Raw genomic sequence first — 20,989 nt, forward strand, 5'->3', positions numbered from 1 at the left:
AAAAAGGGGCGTTCAAACTATCAGTGTTTTTTATAGAAGACAAAAAGAAAACATGGTACACGACATGGGATTAAATAATCCCTAGGAAATTAGTCAACTTTTCGAATGATCGACAAAATGGAAAAATCGTGTCCGTTCGGATGGTTCGAAAATAAAAGGAACACACGAATATGGCGCGTATTTAAAACGGAAGTGTCGGAGAGAGGCGCGGAGTGCTTTCGCAGAGGGTGCGGGGGTGGGTGGTGCACATCGATCCCCCGGCTGCAGTCTGGTAGGGCCGAGCCTCGTGGAAGGATGCACACGCCGATGAGATAGCAGGAAATTGAATAGTGCTTTCACTTGATAGCGAACCGAAGTGGCACTGTCATCATGAGCAAACTATCTACTTGCTAGAATTAATTCGACTGTGAACGATCTCGTGTCTCGTTTACTTTTATTTTCGCTCTCCATATTAAATCGCCCTTCTTCTTCTTTTGAAGCTCGACGCTTTCACAACTGTTTGTTATTGTTAATACTCTTTGAAGCTCACCGGTGTAAGCCTGCGCGTCTAAAAGGAAAATGTTTCCATTTCCCAACATTGCAGCTGGACTCATAAAAGGTCTTAGAAGGCACTGATACTCGTGTGTGTCAGCATGTACACGTTTCACACAGGGTGCTTCGTAACAGGTGGTACAATTGGGACGAGTTAGTTGAAAATGAAGAACATTTTTATTTGATAATAATTTTGTTCATCTTTATATGTAAAAATTATTTCATTCGTTCATTTATCGTTGGAAAAAACATTTTCTTTCATTCTTTTGTTACCATCACCATCGCAGTAAATTCCGACGATTGTTTTTTTATTGACGATGGATTTTTATCGTTGATTGCAGCGCTTAAAATGTCTGGAACCGAGGCTCATGGCGGTGATACGAGTCCCACGGGTCAGCCAAGGTAATTAAAAAATAATCCCTTCAATTTAGTTTGTTCGAGGAACTGTTTGAAAGTCGGTTTACTTTACAATTCTCGTTTACACGCACCAGCGCGCGATAACTTCTCGAAATCTAATTGTTCTTAATCCGTTTATCTTTCGCGTCGAATCGTCACTGTGAGAGGGGTGCTCTTTCCTTTTCTCTTTCACCCCTCAACGTAGCGGGACATTTAATCGCGGAGTTCTTCGTTCCGTGGCCAGTAAATTGAAGAAATGAGCTCTTGTCGTGAAATAAAAATTGCGTAGCTTAGAGTACACGGACAAACGTAATAATGTTCGTTCTTTCGAGTCCCTTTTCTTGACTGTGAATTCGTACTCCAACAACTGACGCGATATATAAAAGTTTCTATGAAAAGTCTACCCCTGCTTTTTAATCTGTCTTAAAGGATGAACCAGTAAATATTGCTAATTAAATGATACTTAGAAAAGGAGCGACTGAATTTATGGCAAAGCTTTGCAGGAAGTTGGAACACGAACGATTGGCGCTGACAGAAACCTGATTATAGTAATTAGATGGTATTAAACTTTCGAGGACCATCATTAATAGTCCTCAGATGCGTTTCGCGTGTCTTAATTCGTTTAAATGTGTGGTCAGTGCTCGTCTTTAATATTAATTGAAAGCATTCATTATATAGAATTCCCGGTTTCCGTAATTCCGTCCCCATAGAATGGGTTCCGAGTAAACGGAAGGAAGCATCACATATCTACACTAAATATCTATCTAAATATCTACACTAAATAGTTCACTTTTCTTGATTACCCATCACCATTAAATAATTAACATAGTAACGACTTTATAATTGTCTAGAGAGAAACTTCGACAAACACTGTGGAAAGTTGCACTTTTCCAATTTTTTAAATTGGACTTTAGCGAGTTCACGCCTGAAGGCAATGTTTCCGTGCGAAATTTCAGACAGAGTAGAATTCACAGCGTTGGATTACCGGCTCGCACGTCCCTGCTTCCGGAACCCCCGCCTACCGGAAACGGTACTCCACCACCGATTCCACGACGCCATTCAGCCACACCTGCGGTGAGTGAAGTTTAAATTGTCTCGTTTCTTCGATTAACGCTCTATTTTTTTAATTAAAAATCTGGGTTGTATATTGAAATCTGTGATGTGTGAATTTGTAATTGTATAGAGTTTTTAGATACCATAGAAATACTTTTCCCTAAAAAATACTAAACTTGATTTTACATTATTTGAAACAACGATAGCAAAAATTCTAAAAGAAGACTTAATAAATCTTTTGTTAGGAAAGGGTTCAATCAAGGAGCGCACGCTTTTGAAAGAAGCTATAAATCAACGAGTCTTGGTTTTCTAATTTCTTTCGAAAAATTTTCGCGAATTTCGTAGAATTTCTTCGTGCAAAGTTGCGTAAATCATGGGGAATAAAGCGCGGGTTAGTGGCCCGCCAACGGTAGGCGAATTTAACAAAAACGAAACGAAAAACGACGTAATCTTATCAGCCGGTAAAGCTCGTTCTAGGTGGTTGCATTTAATCGAGCAGAAGCATTCTTTGCAGGAGCTTTGCACAACTCGTTCGCCGGTTGCTCGAACTCGCCCACGTAATTAGTGGACAAACGAGGCTTTAATGGATCAAGCTGCACCCATCGCCGGCAAATCTGGACGCTCCAAAATCCTGACCGATCATTTAAAGAGGCCTCCCGTTAAATGATCGATCAATTTTTGGAGAGTACGGATATGTAACGAGCCAATTTTTGGCTTCATCTGTTAAATATCTTTTAGTTACCTACATACTTTTCACTTAATTTTCTTAGCATTTCGAAAGAGGAAAAATACCTATATATTTAAAATTTTAAAAGATCCATTAAAATAAAAATAACAAATGTATAGAATTTTCTTTAAACCCCAAGTTTTAGAAGATTCACAAATACCTTCGACTTCATCATCCCTGAGCGGTTAACTCAATCGAGTAGAACAAACGAATACGCTTACATAACAAAAAAGCAGAAACACAATCTTCTGTCCTTCCTCTGCCCATATTCCCAAGGGATAAGCGGTTCAATCGAGCAGAAGAAATTCAGGAAGAAACTGGTTGATCCCACAGGTAGCTCCGCCACCGATACCAATGCGATTACCAGCGATTCCTAAGCGAAGCAAAAACGAGAAACCTATACCGATACAATCGTTGACGAGACAAGAAACAAATCTATCAACCAACGATCAAACATCGTCGATCCTATCCGCTTCCTGGACTCACGATTCGAACAATGAAAAACTGATCGATCTGGGTCCGTTCCGGTCTCAAGATCAATCGGCTAATCAAGACTATACATTGAGCTTTTCGGATAAAGAGGCGCGGGATACGAATCAGGACAACGATTTCGTGGCGGATTTCGATAAAGCGAACTTTGAAGAGGATTGCAAGCTCCGTCAGAAGTCGAGCTTCGAGGAGTTGCAGAAAGCTTCTCGCGATCTTGAGAAGAGGCTGCACGAGAGGATCGTAAAGAGTGCAGAGTCGAAGTTTAAAGATCAGCAGGGGGTCAGGGACGGACGTCAAAGGCAGACGGTGAATCTGCAAAATGATAGGTGAGCGTAAATTCATTAATTTCCTTGATTAACGCTTTTAAAGTGACACGTTTGTATAAAGTCCAGAAAATTTTTCTACGCTTTTCCCCTCGTCGTTCGTTTACCTGCAACCTCGTCACAATGTAAGTCGCGTCAGCTTCCGCGTTGCATACACGAAGAATCTCTCGAAATCACTTCCGCCGCGTTGATTAGCACCGATCGTTTTGAAGCGGTTCGAGCGGTTCGCTGCAAGTTCGCGAGCGTGTTACGGGCAGCGCTTAAATTAGAAGCGAGATGCTTAACGGCCGATTACGCTTACGACGGGCTTGTTAAACGAAGCGTGAACTTGCTCGACTCTATCTCGAGTAGACGTTCGAGTAGAGTCTACTCAGCAGACGTTTCTTCAAAGTGGTCTGGCGTTCTCGTAACCACTAGTCAGCCTTAATTCTCTGCTCCTCGTGCGTGTATTTTAGCGAAGAGCCTACAAGAGAGTTTCCCACCGAAAGAATGTCTACAATGTTCCCAGATTAAAAATTCCTTCTTGAAGCAAAAGATAAATAAATTTTTCAAAGAACAAAATACTGTGGCTCTTATTTTCACTGTAGAATTGATGCTTTCATAGAAGGCACTCGTGCCATTCTTGTCTGCAACGATCATATTTTACAAGAACAAAAACCTTTGGCTGGGGCGTAAGCATCGGAGCTTGAAAGGGTTGAAGAAACGCGCGTTGTCGTTCGTGGAATTTCTCCCCTGACACTTTTTTAATAAGTCGAACAACGCAGCAAGAATAATTTAATCAACGTGCCTCTGGACGAACTTCTTCATTCCTCGTCTTCGCACGACAGGTTTCACTCTTCGAAGATGGAGAAGGAGAACGATGGAGATGGCTGCGAGGAAACGGCGAGCGGAAAATCTCGGGACAAAATAACCCCGTCTCGAATGGAGGCTCTGCAGGAGGACGAGACGAAGTTCGCGGCGTTGGTGAGGTCGCGTCGCGAAGTAGAAAAACGATGTAAGTTCGAGGAACTTCAGGCTGTCTCGAAGAAGCTGGAGAGACGCTTGCACGAGGAGGATGATCATCTTCGTGGATGTAAAGAGAGATCCATCGGAAGGTAAGCGAATTTTCTTTTGAAACAAGAAACTTTGGCATGTTTCGTTTCGTTCAAATAATTTGGAACGTTGCTTTTCTGATGAATTAGGTACGAGGAGCTTCAGAGAACATCGCAAGACTTGGAGAGACGTTTGCATTCCGAGCAGAAATCATCGGAAGCGATGGCCCGTGGAAAATACGAGGCGGAGATGGATAGAGCGAGGAATATCCTACAGCATATTCTACGAAAGGATAGGAGCTGCGGCGAGAAACTAGAGAAACTGCCGAAGGCAACCCAGACGAATCTTCCACCGCCTCTGAGCGCAGTTTGTCAGAGTTCAGTGCCGAAACCCATCAGCGTACGACAGGATAGTAACGTTTCTTCGGATAGTTTCAGTCAAACCAGCTCGCCTAGCTACACCAGCAAAACTATGGAAGCTCCTCTTCTTCCTCACAAATATGGCAAGGTTCCAGGTAAACATGTTCATCTTGCCTCGCTGTACGTCCAAAATTTTCCACGATGAATCTTTATAATTTTTAGTAAATCATTTTGATAAATAATTTTCAAATTTAAATTTCCAAATTATTACCCTACGTTATTATACAACGGTAATTTTAAGGATGGGATTAAAATCGCCAAATTAATTCTAATTTCAATTGGCGATTTTTGCGGAAATTTTCAGACAGAGCACTAGTGTCAGAGCCAGACAATTCGTCGAACAGGACCATTACAAAATCAACCAGCACCCCTGCTAGTCTACAGGCAATTGTCAGAGTTCACGGTGGTAACAACAGCTCGTTACATCATAAGGTAAGACCGCGACGCGACTATTTCAATGCGCAGAACGCGTTACGTAATACGAAAAAGGGGACGATTAATTCTTTTCCTCGGGTTATCGATTGCGTTACCATTTCCCACCACAATGTTACGTAACCCTGTCTCTATAATAGACCTGTGTACATAGATTCGTTAAGGGTCAAGCGATATCTAAAGGGAATTACTAGCACGCTCGAAGGAGCACGACTGGGTTTAAAAGGCAGCTTCTGGAGCTCGCTCGTTGATACGTTTGTTTGTTTATCCGCAGACCGGAAACGTTTCGAGTCCATCTCGTTTGTTTGGTAGCTCATTGATCGGTGAAAATGATTTCTCTGCTAGAGAGACTTCAGAGATTTATGAGAAATTGTCTATTTTCAAACCGTTTTATTACTTCGTCAAGAGAAACGAATTTATAGCTGAATTTTTGTGGAAATATCTCACTAAAATATCAAATTGTTCAAAACCTGTGGGCGACGGAATTTCATCGTTGCTGTGCTCTTTAGAGAGGAAAAAAATGATACAAATATGGGCCGTGAGATAATCGCGACACGGATAAACGATGGTACCGGCTCGTACGCGGAATAAACGAACACGAAATCCCGCGTTTCCATGGGGATCGATAACTCGCGTCATTTACTCCTTTTGTTCGCGATCAGGGGAAATGGGAAAGCGCGGGTTCTTGTCGAGTTACGGGCTCGATATCGGCCAATATCGTAGCCCGTATCGAGTATTAGCCGATATCATTTTACACGAAACGTTCCTGTTATTAGCGTCGAAAATGGACCACGGGATAATAAACGCTGAAATCCTGTATCTACGATTTCGAACAGGACGATTGAAACGTTCATTTCCCCCTCATCGATTGTTGTTAATTTCTTTGCCTTTCTCTTTTATATTTTGTTAATTATCTCTCGTTCCATCGGGAATAAATGTCTCGCGTAATTAAACTGTTTTCGATACAGAATGCAAAAAACGTTTTAGCACTTTCAGTATTATTATAATAATCGTGTTACATATAAAGAGTATCAATTTGAACGTCGCGTCTGACTATTCACGATTTATTCTACTTGTCACCTTTCACTATAGTGGAAATTGTAAAGACTTGAACACAATGGATGGTGGTGATATGACAGAAGCACGAATGCAATTTAATACGAAAACAATACCACTTGCACATTTCAGTAGAACAAAACCTGCTATTACGAATCTACATAAAATCCATCGAAAGTTCAAAGGAATTAATTATTCGTATAATTGCGTGTTTACCTCTACGGTGCCCATTTTCGTTGGAAATTCGCGAAACCGTGCATGTACCAGGAAATTTTACAGACAAATCTGCTCTTTTAACAAAGTGACGTAATTTGTACTTTAATATCACGGTGCAACGGTGAGAAAATTCTAATCAATATGGTCCGGTTGGAGAAGGGTAGGTACTACGTAAGCAACGTTCACTCCTCAAATACAGATTCCGTCGCGAACCACTCGAAGACATTGAGTATTTGGAACTAATATTAGTACCAATTTGTAAACACACCGACGAAGTATTACGTAATCAAACAACCCTCTGGAACTTGTAGAATTCGTGTATCAATATTTCAGATTAGAACCATTAAGTCCATTAAGTTTAAAAATTATTAGAATTTATAATTACTTTCGATTGCAATCATTTTTATCGATCTGTCTTCAGATCATTAGAGACATGACGAACAGCCGTTATGTGACCACAGGGAGGCTTCGACTTAGGTTCGTGCAAGTGTTTTTTAACGCTGTTGCATTGTTGATCATCGCTGGAGGTTTGGCCATATACTTCAAATGTAAGTAAATTCGTCCAATATATTTTATCTGCCCGAATTCTTTTCTGTTCGAAATTTGTTGATACGTATCTAACTGAACTGAACAGTGAAAGTAGGAAAGTTTCATCGTTATTAAAAACAAGCTAAAGTGAAGTAGAGCGAGATTCGCTTTCGAGCCAACCCTTTTACGGCCATTTCCGATCAGACTGAAAGTGGCAAAAAAAAAATTTTTTTCGGCCATTCGTTCAGATTTTAACCCACTAAATACAATGGCGCAAGAATTTTTTCGATAACTCTTACCGTTTGGCCTGTACAAAAGTGACAGAAAATCTAAATGCTATAGCCCCCTTCTCAAGATTTTCAATCTTAGATACAGGTTCGCTAATAAATTTATCTACACGAAACAGCGTATCTGGAGACTGTGATACGATTGGAGAACAAAACGATCTACAGCAACGTGATGGCGTTGATGGAACGAACGCCAGCGCCGATCGAGCAGAAGAATCCAGCACCGGGAGTCTGTTTACCTGTGATCGTGACCTTCTGCCAACATCACAAGGTAGACTTTCTGTAAAATGGCAATGGACAAGCGTGCCACGCGTGGCTCGCTTCGAAATTTCCAATAATCTGAACGGGAATTCGTCCACGAAATTCTCGAGATTCATCGAATCGAATTAAAACGATGCTACTGGCGTTCGATTACAACCACGTGTCGCCTGTATACTTTTACACAGATATCAGAAGAACTTTATACAGATATCCAGAACGGATGATCGCCTGTGTTCTAATTTGAAAATTGACAAAATAATTTAGTGGACGAAAATTTGTCTTTTATTTTCTTGCAATTCACGAAAGATTTGTTTTGAATATTTTCAAGTTATCATTCTGGTATTTTGGTCGTTTGTCTCCTCAGGTCCCGTATAATTTCACCGTGTTCCCGAATTACATGGGTAATGTCGCGCAGCGCGACGCTCAGCACGTACTCGAGCATTACGACACCGTGATCGACGTCAGATGCTACGAATTGACCGCCCTCTTCCTGTGCAGTGTTTTTGTGCCGAAATGTGGATCACGGGGACACATCGTGCAACCCTGTCGTAGCCTGTGCTTCGGTAAATACAATACAAATCATTGAATTTATATTAGGAAGATAACTAACACATATCCATTATACCTCGAATGTAATCGAATATATAATTTATAAAACACTTTCGATTGGAAAATTGTACTTTCGTTTAGAAACCAAGAGACGTTGCGGCTTTTTCTTGAACGTGTTCGGCCTGACTCTTCCGGACGATCTGGAATGCGATTTGTTTCCGGAAAATCCGAACCCCGACGAGTGCGTGGGCCACCAAGAGGTGCTGGAAGCAGCCAAGAGAGCGGAGAAACCCAGTAAGTAATGATTCGAAATTTTTGTCATTCCACGCGGTAAATCATTGGAACGTGAAAGCTTTCAAAAATCAATTTCTAACAAAATACCGTTTGTTTCACGTTTCGACCTAGAAAATTCTAATAAGAAAGAATTAGCACCGTGACAGCTTAGGTTAAGATCGGAATTGAAGGGTTAAAATTAAGGGGTGGAATCGATAATGAGCACGGGCGATTGGTACGAATCGACTGGAGCTTCTCATCGGTCACGGGCGATTCGTCATTTTCGTTCAAGGCCTTCGTAGCCATTTATCCGGCTCCTTTAGTGGGGATAAGCCTACTGGCTAAAGGCCGGGCATTTGATAAAGAGGTGGATAATCGTGGGATTAAAATAATCTCACCGGGGCAGCCGGACTATGGCTCGGAATATAGGTGAGTCGCAATGAAAACGCTTCGAGAGACGAGCGTTTCCTTCGAGAAGACGCAAGCAGAATCTTAGTGTTTTTATTCAACTGGTTTAGACTTTAGACACTGCTGATTATTCATTTTGACCTTCGCGTCTCTTAAGATAATAAGAGACTAAGATATGGCCAATGCGATGTTGCTATTCTACTTGTCTGACCAAGCGTCGACTGGATTCACTTTGTATCAACAAAAATTGTTTTTCGTATTCTCAATACTTAAAAAAAAATAATTAATACTCCGTATGTGAAGTATGCTATATGGAAATTCTACTGGTCTGATTAAGCGCCGACTGGATTCACTGAAGTAGCGAATGTGATCGACGCGTCGATCGCTGCAGTAGTAATATCAACGCTTAACCCGGCATGCAGTAATTGTATTAACACACTAACCGTCGCAGTAGTAATATCAACGCTTACCCCGTCATACAGTAATATTAACGCGTCGATTGCCCTTGTGAAAATCGCAATATGGAATACGTCCCATTACAATTGCAATTATTCGGAATATCATTGTTTCATTTTCCAATGTAAATTGTCCACCGATCACCGGTAACTTCGTGAACTTCTATCGAATCATAAATCGATTTCGAATTGCGTACACTGAATGTAATTCATTAAGCATATATGAAATATACGCTGTCGCCATCAATTTTCGTGTACACATGGCACATGTCGCTGCTAATGGAACCTTAATTGCAAAATTTCTATCAAACGGTCGCTCGAGGAGGCATCTTCAGCACGGAACTGCTTTAGGGAGTTTGCACGGAGCGGTTGTGTATCTTAAACACGATGTCACAGTGTACTTGTGGTTAAGGGACATTTATCAGGAGCGAACGAAGCTGTATTCTCAATTTGCGATAGAAGTAATCGTCAGAATTGTAGTATTTTTCTTGTTCCATGAACGCTATAATATTCACCTTTTCCGAGCCCAGTTATTCCGTTTTCATTGCTCATTTTCATGTTCCATTTGCCAGTTCGTGCGTTCGCATCGACAACGTCGTATTTCATTGTTCGTAAGACGAGTAAGCGAATAAAGAATAGATCGCGAAATGATATCGATGCGAAGAAGACACCATTTGGCTGTTTCTTGTACAGTATGCACCAGCGGTTTCCAATGCGATCGGACCAGGTGCATTCCGGTTGACTGGAGATGCGACGGCCACTTGGATTGTGCCGATCATAGCGACGAGATTGGATGCGGCGAGTGCACTCTATCATCCTCGTCCTCCTCCTCTTCCGTCTCCACCTTCAACACGAAAATAGTAAAGAAGCCCATTCTGGCGAAGAACACCGACTCCAAGTCGCCGTTGCATTGCGGAGAGAGAAGATGCATGTCCGCCAGTCTAATCTGTGACGGCGTAATGGATTGCCCCTGGGGTCAGGATGAACGCTATTGTTGTAAGCGAAATATTAACATTTATGCATATATCAATTAATCCTTTTATGTCGTACGTTGGTTGCTGTTATTTTAATTATTCATAATAAAATAGTTTCATTTTCGAAATTAAAACATTCCGCTTGTAATCGTAAAAATGAAAAATGTACAAATGTTGCTTAACGTCTTTTACATATTTTCTTGATTATAATTTCACAAACACTGTTGCAGTGAAGCTGAGCAAACGGAACGGGGACATGGGTGAAGGAAGATTAGAGGTTTATCACGCCGAGATGGGCAAGTTTATGCCGGCCTGCATTTCGCATTGGGAACCAAACTCGGCTAAAACAATCTGCTCCATGCTCGGCTACACGTAAGAGCCATTAATTTGTGTTTCGATTGTTTGCTTAAAGACGAAGTTTCGGTTTGAATATAAACTCAAGGATTAGAATTTTGAATAATGCATCACAAATTTTGAATCGAATCATAAATCTTCGGTGAAAGTATAATCTTAGATCCTCGATTAATTAAGATCTTTTGGATTTTTAAATGGTTTCAGGGTTGATGTGTCATCGAAATTGATGGCTCGTCAGTATATCAACAACACTCAAAGCGAATCCAAAAATCTTCTCAAAGAATTTCAGGATTGTATCACGGATCAGGAGGTGTATCCCACGGTGGAGCTGACGTGTTCAAATTATGGTAAATCGATCACAATTACGTGGACAATAAATTTCTCATCAAACTCTAAATTGTTTCTTTAATTATACCTAGCATGTGGACGAAGAAAGACGGTTTACGGGAACTCGAGGGTGACAACGAGGATTGTCGGTGGCGTGGAATCGTCACCTGGTGATTGGCCATTTTTAGCAGCCCTTCTCGGTGGACCGGAACAGATTTTCTATTGCGCCGGTGTTTTAATTGCCGATCAGTGGGTTTTGACAGCTTCACATTGCGTTGGAAAGTGAGTTGTTTATTTCTGTATCCATATTTGCGTAATATGGCTATATTCCATTATTGCCAGGAATAAAAGGAATGACATAGTTTATATTTTTGATAGATTTCGTCATTCCTTGCACGAAATAGGTTGAATTGCGTTGTACTTTTCTTCTATCGTTTTGAATGATCGAGCTTCGCAGTTTCAGCTACACTGATGTATCTGGATGGACGATACAATTGGGTATCACTAGGAGACACTCTCACACTTATCTGGGACAGAAGCTGAAGGTGAAAACTGTGGTTCCTCATCCGAATTACAATTTGGGGGTTGCTCAAGACAACGACGTGGCTTTGTTCCAAGTAAACGATCCATTACCAATTCTTACGTTTGTTCTAGTAGACTTAACATGAAACTGTGAATTCTGTTCGTTTAGCTGGAGAAGCGAGTACAGTTTCACGAACATCTAAGGCCAGTCTGTTTGCCAAGTGCTAATATGCATCTCACGCCTGGGACAATTTGTACCGTGATCGGTTGGGGCAAGAAAAACGACACCGATTGTACGTATGGCATATTGATAGTTCATCGATACCAATGTCTATAATGAATTTGAACGTTACAGCATCGCAGTATGAACCATCTGTGAACGAAGTCCGAGTTCCAGTGCTGAACAGAGAAATTTGTAATTCGTGGCTTGCAGTGAACGTAACCGATGGAATGATTTGCGCCGGTTATGCAGATGGAGGAAAGGATGCGTGTCAAGTGAGTTCCTTTGGGAAAATGTTTCAATTCGAACTCTGATTATAATTGGAAAAATTACAGTTCAAAATTATAATTGTTTAATAACGACAGATAATTAATTTTTTTAAACAGGGTGACTCTGGGGGCCCTTTATTATGTCAAGATGAACACGACAAAGAAAAATGGTTCGTCGGTGGTATAGTAAGTTGGGGCATAAATTGTGCTCAACCAAAGTTACCAGGTGTCTATGCATACGTACCGAAATACGTGCCCTGGATTAGAAGCGAGATAGCTAAACACTCTGACATGGGTATGGGTTGATAAAAAATAACGAAGATGAGATCCAATACTGGCTCGTAAGATCTAATTAAACGTATAAAGTTAAAACAATAATTGTTAGCGACAATAAGCTGTGGGTACTTTCTAGTCGATGCTCTAAGAAACTTTGTTACCAAGTATATACACCTAGTTAGATACAATTATTATAGTTGTTTGCGTTGATCTAACTGGCAAAGGTTTCACTTTGTTACGGAAAACGGTGTTCCCTTTTAAATAGCACATTTTCAGACGTTGTACCTTCATCGAACTTTAAAGACAATACAGAAAATCTCTGCACTGACAGATATTTTAGAACTTGAAATTTTCATAATTTTCAGCTGAATCAAAATAGTCGAGGACTTCCTCGTTTCTTAATAAGAAGAAGAATCAATTCTTACATTCATCTCATCCTTTCTTTTTCAGTAACAATAAATTCGACAATATAAAAGGGCACCTTAAAAAGAAAAAATAGATCGATGTGGTTCAGAAGTTTCACGATTCCTTCAAAGTTAACAGTGTTATTCAATTTCCATTTCCACGCGTTTTCGAGTATTTTACAATCTAGTCGAATGAAACTAAACGACGAACAGGAGGACGTTCCACTTCGATCAATTTCTAAACGCCTGTGTGTCTATGATAGGAAACCTAAGTAAGAATGCGAAACAAAGCAACGGTGAAATAAATGGAAACATATTACGAGGGAAAAAAGCTTCGATAAATGAACGAGCTTTCGTCGCCATTTTCTAGAAATCAAAGCTCGTGTGTAATCTAGAAGCGTTTGTAAATTAACGGAAGCAGTGCGTAGAAGGCAAAATCTAATACGAAACGATCAGACGAATATTTCGCATCAGATGCGATTGAAAAATATAAAATAAAAATACATTTTCTATCGCCATGTATGCGCCACAAAGTGGCGATGAGTCAAAGGGTGTGCGTTTTTTATTCGATTCCAAATTGGGTAAAAGATGAATAGCGTTTGAGATACGAATTCGTGAAATATAGCATTAAAAAATGAAGAAAAAATAAGTGGATAATTTTCTACGAATTTTATAAACGCACACCCGGTGTAGGAAAAGTGTCCTACGCATACTGCATGAGATGCACTTATGTATTGATAGGTAATCATAACGGTAAGGATTTAGAATGTTAACTATTATTGGTACGACTAATATAAGATAGATGTTTGTTAACGTAAATATAATGTTATGGTATATGTACGTGTCTAGAGTTATATGTGTTAATTGTATACTAATGTAAAGGCAGAGAAACATATACAAATACGTATGTAAAAATAGATTATACGAGTACGTGTTAGGATTGGAGCTGAGCGAATTTGATAGCTTAATTTTCGAATCATTATCTATGAAATATTATTAAAAATACAACGTTTTATAGTAAAAACGTAATTATAATTAAAAGAAATAGAAATCGAATTTCCTCTAAGACAATAATGATAAACCACACCAATATTTGATTACCAACAAATAACAGGGATAATTAATCAAAATTAAGTAAAATGAACTTGTAGCTCAGCTTCCTATTTAAAGCTTTGAATATATACGTATTAATATAATATCTCATTTATGTTTCGAATGTGATCATTAAAGAATAAGGATATTTGAAACATAAATGGTACGTTAAGAAAACGAGTGTCGCTTCTAGTGTCACATTAGCGCAATGACGAGGAATTAGATTAGATTATAGGCTAAATACATGTTGACTGAATTCTAGGGACAATACTCTGCACCAGCACTTTTTTGATCCGCACCCGCAGATGGAAAAGAATAGTTTTTAATGCGACTAATACTTTGTACTGGATGTATATTGTTTACGATGAAAAACTAGGAGCCTTACTAATTGACTTAGACTTTTTCTAAGCGATAAGATTAGCGGTATTGTTGGTCAGGACAATAATATTTCCACTCTTCTTCACTTTTTTTCAAAAGTTTTTCCATCGAATTTCAATTAAAATCGATACGATTTTTCAATTTTAAGAAAAATATTATTCTAAAGCCTGAAAAATATATTCTTCTTTCTTCTTCAATCCATTTTTGGAAGCCTAACGCTTCTTCTCGCTTCTCAACATCCTGTTTCGCTAATTTTCTCATTCGAAATTACTATTTTCAATAAAATGCTCATTGTTTTAAAAATGACTATAAAGCTTCAAAAATTTTTTTGAACTCGTTTCCGGAAGTTCGATGCTTGTTCTCGCTTTCTAGAATTCTGGATCGTTGTTTTTCCTCTTTGAATATTTCTTGTTTGAACGAAATGCTCACTTTGCTACCCCAAATAAACCCGCGTTAGAGGATTAAAGTCTTCCTTAGTATCCAGACAACAGTTAGTTGTAAGCGAGGAGTTAATGTAAATTAATAATAACCGACAATGCTGTGTGAGCAGACAATAAATAATATTAGGAAATGATCCAACATGGACAATAAACTAGCATATAAGCACTCTAGGGTAATATAATTTTAAGCGTAATATTTATGGTGACTGTTGCATAGTTTTCTGTTTTGTGTGTGAATGCGAGTGTGTTGTTGCGTTTCGATTGTTATTAGCTGTATGTTTAAATGATAATCTAACACGTTGACTGTCGTAGTGAAGATAGAATAGATAATATAAATTATGCTATCCTTGTTTTCTTTGAATAATTAGTTGATTATATTACATTCGAAACCTTTCTCAAATAATTAAAAAATGAAAACAGCAGAATATTTCTAAATTGGTAAATTGAAGCATTGTATCAAAAAATGAATTTTTAATAGATATAATTGTCTCTACTGTGGCAGTCAAGATGTTAAGAAGTGGCGGATGTAAATTTAACAATTTTAGAGACAGACAGATATTGAGGAACCTAAATTCTAAAATAGAGGTGGCTAAAATATTTCAAGCCTTCAAACATTTTACGTTTCACGAAACGTAAACTGATTCTAAAAAAGAAATATCTATGTTCGAATTAAGTTCCAGGAATTATTTCTTTTTTGACCATAGTATCCGGCAGCGATTGTATCGATAAATAAAATAGTAAACCTTTAACGTAAGCTTCTGCCCGTCATAGTACTTCAAATAATTTACATAAATCTTTGTTAGCCCGCGTGCGAGTATAAAGAGAAGAGTATTAAACGTACCGAAACGATGAAGTTAAAAATCAAATGGACAATCAGGATTTTTAGAAGGTGTTCGATGATATTTTTCTAAACTGACGAGGTGATGTGAAGTACCTATACTCTGAACAATCTCTTCATTTTATTCCATACAAGATATTCAAAAAAAACCATAAATGACAAATAATCGTATGTTTATTTATCAGAAACGGCAATCGTATTATAATTCTATGTTACTATGTCATATTTAATTTATGAATATTTTCATAAATATTCCTTATGATCAAAGAGGATAGGTATTGTGAAAAGAATGAACGTGAATAGATAGTGTTCAGTGTTTAAAGAGCGTGAATTAAACGACGGTTTTTGTTTCATGGATAATTTAAATGGTTTTCTACGCGCAAGTCAATACTTGTAGTCAATACTTTAGGAGTAGGGATATCGTGTTTTCACATGTAGGTGATGGTTGTAAAGTTTGTACATGTTAAGTATGTGAAACCTTCGAGTAAACCTTTTTCACTTCAGTTAAATACTTGTTACCTAGGGATACTTATGGTGTCCTAGGAAATCCTGTGGCTACCTATCAAGGTATAAGAGTATTTAATGGGTGCCCAGGGATCCCTATAGCTAGTTATGGAAGTCTGGGAATACCTATGGAGACTTAGGGATCCCTATGGATACCTAGGGAAATATTGCAGTATCTAATAGGTACCTAGGTATAACTATGAAAGCGTAGGGATCCCTATGGCTATGTATGGAGGCCTGAGGATCCTTATGGGTACCTAGGGAAATATTGCAGTACCTAATAGGTACCTAGGTGTAACTATGAAAGCCTAGGGATCCCTATGGATATCTATGGAAGCCTAAGGATCCCTATGAATACCTATGGAGATCTAGAGAACCCTATGGATACCTATGGAGATATAGCAAGATCCAATAGGTACCTAGGGATTCCTATGGATACCTACAAAAACCTAGGGATCTTTAGGAGTGCCTGTAAGTGTCAATGGGTGGATATGGAAGCCTAATTTTTAGAATACTGATAATTACTTTGACTCGAGGGTGACACTAAATGCTGCGCACAAAATACCGGTGTCATTAAGGAAGAATCTTCTTCAGAAAAAAAGACTCGAAAGCTGGGTCTTCGAAAGATAAAATTACGGAACTGCGTAACTACTCCTGTGAAGTCAATGTCGATTAGCGAGCTATCCTAACGATAAACTGTATTCAATTATCGATAAGAAATGCTACTCGTAAGCTGTTTAATAACGTAGTATATTCTTGCATATACACGTTAGAAATATATTTGTATATCTCGAAGGGTTTACACTCGAACGTAAAAACAGGCTAATCTTAAGCGAGATGAATTCTAAGGAAAGAATTGCGAAAGAAACGTATCTGACGAACAGCTATAATGAACGATAAATTTATGAAATATTTAGAAATATTTATGAGAATGCAAAGAAACGTTGCCAGTATACAATCGTTACTTGAGCTTGAAGGTATTAAATCAACGATCACTCGAGCCCGAGCCGATCAAATTAACGTCAATTCGACATTTCCGTAGAGAAAGAAATGAAGAAAGTAAAATTGTAAGAAAAGCGACAGGATGAATGAATATTTTGAACGATTCGACTCGTGTTTGATGGATCACAATTTAAAATAATCTGCTCTGAGATCTTTCTTTTGAAAAAACATTATTTTCCAAACGATAATTAATATCACAAAGTACTTATAAAACGCTTCGTTTCAGCTTTTGACAATTTAAAAAAGATTCAATTAATAAGATCAAATTTTCACCAATTAATTTCACTGTTTCTTTGAAAGATCACGAGCAATCCGTAAGAAAACATATATACAGGGTGTTCCAAAAAGAAACGACGTTTTCTTTGAAACAGCCTGTAGACGAAATATTACACCAAGTACGTATATACTCGTGTAATTAACCGCGTGTTGAATACGCATTTATACGCTACGTGTTTCGTCCCGTGTTCTGTTCACCAGAAATCGTCCATCAAAGAAATTATTTACAACGAAAGGAAAAAACAATCATAGTAGTCGTACGATCGCAACAATAAATTGTTTAATCCTAGCCTAGTAGACCCAGTTCAACTAATTGTTACCAAACGATGATAGTCGAATAGAACACGGGGTTGTTTAAATGTGATTGCTTCTTGTGCCCGGCACAAATCCTAATCGTACAATCAGTGGTCTATATATACATTAAAGAAAATTGCTATGTTTGCAGAATTATCGAGTAATTATAAAATAAGCGATTAGAAAGGTAAAATGATAAGTGAAACGTGTATATTAATTAACTGGTAAGCTGATGTTTCTATGTTGTGTATATGTTGCATAGATGTACATATATACATGTATACACGCACGCATACGTATATTTATGATGTGCATACAACAGTACACGTATAGACAATGCTGAGTCTAAATAAGCTTTTCAGAAGTCAAACTGATTGATTAAATTTCTGTTAATTGAATGCAGGATTTTTTAATAGGCCAAACCATTATTCCTTATAAGGTTTGTATCAAATATTAATTACCACTAAAAAAATTAGTAATTCGGAAAACTAACAATTTTATAATGTAGTTAGGTAAAGTAAAATTTTCAAATATAATTTTATCAATTATCATTTTTTTTTTTGAAATATTAATTTTGCAAATTTTTCTTTTCATTAGCTTGACTTCTGTGATGCTTTCTTAATCGTAGGTAAATATACCCCACACGTTCTGTGTCACTGTGATTGGTACCATAGACTTAGATAAGTGTTGTATCTATTATATTAGACGTGTAATTAACGTTAACACGTTGACAGTCCTGGTGGACACTATAAATTTAATATAATCGAATAATAAAAACGGAATGAACAGCAGTATTATTATACGAAGTGCGTAAAGTAGCAAATTGAAAAATTAAATAACTGTATTCTTATAATTGCGATTATAATTATTCACATTTTTACCGTGGCAGTGAACGTGTTAACGAAAGACAGAGACAGTCATTGCCTGTCGATCGCTTGAACGCGATTTGCTTCGATATTTCGCGCTTAAAAGGCTTAAGAATCTTTGATTGATTATTTTATGTTATTCTAAAATAAATTTTTCAACACTCTTTCATGTTTTAGCTTCGGCAAACAGCTTCAAATTTAACTTTTGCTCTTAAAAAGAGTCTTTAAAATGGGTGATTAAACAGCTTCTATAGGCATTAACAGCTGCATTAATGAAATTAGGATGGAAATAAACGAGAAACTTGTCGCGAATATTGTTTTGATAAGACATAACGCTGTTAGATTCGATGCTTGCACTGCCTATCATCGTGAAAAATGACTGTCCTCTGGCGTGGATACCGCACAATAAACAATGTTGTTGCATATATCGCTGTTAACTACCCATAAAAATTAAAAGAAAAAAAATGCTTCACTACTTTCCCATTATCTCGGCTCAATGTAATTTTTATCAAAAAGATATAACCGTGATTTCTCTTTACTTAAATTATTTAAAAAATTCTTTTCAAAAAAGACTTTTACCAATTATCAAATCTGCAAGGTGTACAAATTTAAAATTATTACAAGCACATTTGAATAAAATCTTCTGTTAATAATAGCAAATACAGCTGGGTCGAGGTAATGGAAAAGTGGGAAAACTCTAAAACAAAGAAAAAACTAATATTCATAAGTATCTGGTAGTAAATTACGAGAAGATAATTAATACAAAATGAACTTGCTCTTGCTGGCCGAGAGTTGTAGCGTGTCGATTAGCAGTATGTATAAAATATATGAAGATGTATCTATTTACCTACACGGTATCACGTTTAGAAGAAGAAAGAAGAGAAAACTAAAAGGAGTCAAGTGTTTCGCGTGAACTAAACGTTAGAGAGAATTTATAATAGGAACGAATGAACTCTCCAATTTGTAACACTTTTCTATTTAAACTTTACGCTTCATTTGGGAATTTTGTATAAATTCAAAATTGTATTCCTACATTTTTATGTGAATTTAATTTTATTGGGAATACGTTTACTTTTCTAATGGTTTCTATTCGAGAGCCTGTGTTAAATGAAAAGAATATTTATTTTTGCAGATTGATCGCGGGTGAAAATCGTCTAATTTTAAAGTACAAACAAAGAGCAACGTTCACGAGACATATCCGGACATATCGTAGCAAAAAAAAAAAATATGAAACGAAACCGACATTCGATTTTTTCGAACAGCGGAAGTTGATCAATCGATTCGACTGCAATCTGCAATAATAGATATTGTTTTTGAGAGAAACGTGTGCTGTGAGTTCGTGAACACGACTCGGTTCGGTACAAAGAATTATATATTAAAAGAACACTTTAAAAAGAAGCAAACATGATAAGAAAAAGATGTATGTGTTGTAAGAAGATATTATACGCGAGCAAAAAAAGAAACTATATATATATGATGAATATTGATATATATGATATATTTATGGAAAATTCGTGTTGACAAATAAATTATGTATTAACAATTCTGCGTTCTTTACATTTTCTTTGACCCAGCATAGAAAACCTGTTATAATATACAATTTAACAATATTAAATTTTTGAGAATCTTAGGCTACAAGGTTCTACAGTCTATCCAACGAAACGAGATAGTAAATGCGTATAAATTCACGTACTCGAAGCAGGCTCGGCTCACAGTACACAAACCTCGACCGAATCGTTTGAAGAACTGGAAACAACTGAGCTCCAACCCTGCGTCGAGCGCGTAAATTTGTAAACATATACTGACTCGTCTCATTGGACGGACTATAATTGAAATTAAATTACGCTCCTTTGGTGAAGTTCCATTAGTGCATCGCACCATCTATCAGGTAAAGACTGAATGTTTTTAAGAATCCGAAGTGCACTCAATGGATCATCGAAACTATATGTGGCGCTCCATCGAGGGCAATGTCTGAACTAACATTCGATGAAATTTTTACGCTCTCTGGTGATGCAGCCACGAAGTGCATTTAATGCACCAACCAGGAGATAGCGCCACTACCGCGTCTAAAATTTTACCCAGGAATAGTTCGCCTTATTTTGCACTAGATGACGCTATCATTCAATTTTTAAACTTTTTACAGCGGATGTTACATTAAATGGACCCTCAAATTTCCCAAATATAAAAACAATAGTGTTTTATGTTAAATAGAGTTTCTCAGAAAATAAATTCTCCAGGGATACTAAAAAAAAGCTTCATTTATGAATTACAAAACCCCTTCTTCCACTGTAATCATCAACCCATTAAATTCCAAGTCAATTTCTTCTCTGAACCCACTTAATTCTTCAAAATCCCTTTACAAGTAGGTTCTAATAAAAAAGAAAGAAAAGAATCAGAAGAAACCGTATCAATGTCATTTTGAATTCACTTAATCCTGTCCTAGTTAAAAAAAGAAGGGCTGCAAGCTAAGATTCATGAAGGGTAGCTGCATATGTCGTCCTCCGAAAGAAAGAGTGTC

The 20,989-nt window shown here is 37.8% G+C and overlaps 1 protein-coding gene and 1 long non-coding RNA gene across 2 annotated transcripts in view; one reads left to right on the forward strand and one right to left on the reverse strand.

The window, feature by feature from the left end:
* The window catches only part of LOC117605858 (uncharacterized), a 145,081-nt gene that overhangs the window by 25,263 nt on the left and 98,829 nt on the right, over nucleotides 1-20,989 (reverse strand). The window lies entirely within an intron of this gene.
* On the forward strand, nucleotides 863-19,977 carry LOC117605855 (uncharacterized). The gene is made up of 18 exons (XM_034327630.2): nucleotides 863-933; nucleotides 1,884-2,001; nucleotides 3,041-3,522; nucleotides 4,347-4,613; nucleotides 4,701-5,065; nucleotides 5,275-5,402; nucleotides 7,096-7,222; nucleotides 7,609-7,760; nucleotides 8,115-8,313; nucleotides 8,441-8,593; nucleotides 10,129-10,431; nucleotides 10,640-10,781; nucleotides 10,968-11,110; nucleotides 11,183-11,372; nucleotides 11,548-11,707; nucleotides 11,782-11,905; nucleotides 11,968-12,107; nucleotides 12,219-19,977. Exons 1-18 carry the CDS (start codon nucleotides 881-883, stop codon nucleotides 12,405-12,407), a joined length of 3,435 nt encoding a protein of 1,144 aa, XP_034183521.1. The 5' UTR covers nucleotides 863-880; the 3' UTR covers nucleotides 12,408-19,977.

This window comes from Osmia lignaria, chromosome 2, assembly GCF_051020975.1.
Source record: "Osmia lignaria lignaria isolate PbOS001 chromosome 2, iyOsmLign1, whole genome shotgun sequence".
In the NCBI taxonomy this organism is placed as follows: Eukaryota; Metazoa; Arthropoda; class Insecta; order Hymenoptera; family Megachilidae; genus Osmia; species Osmia lignaria.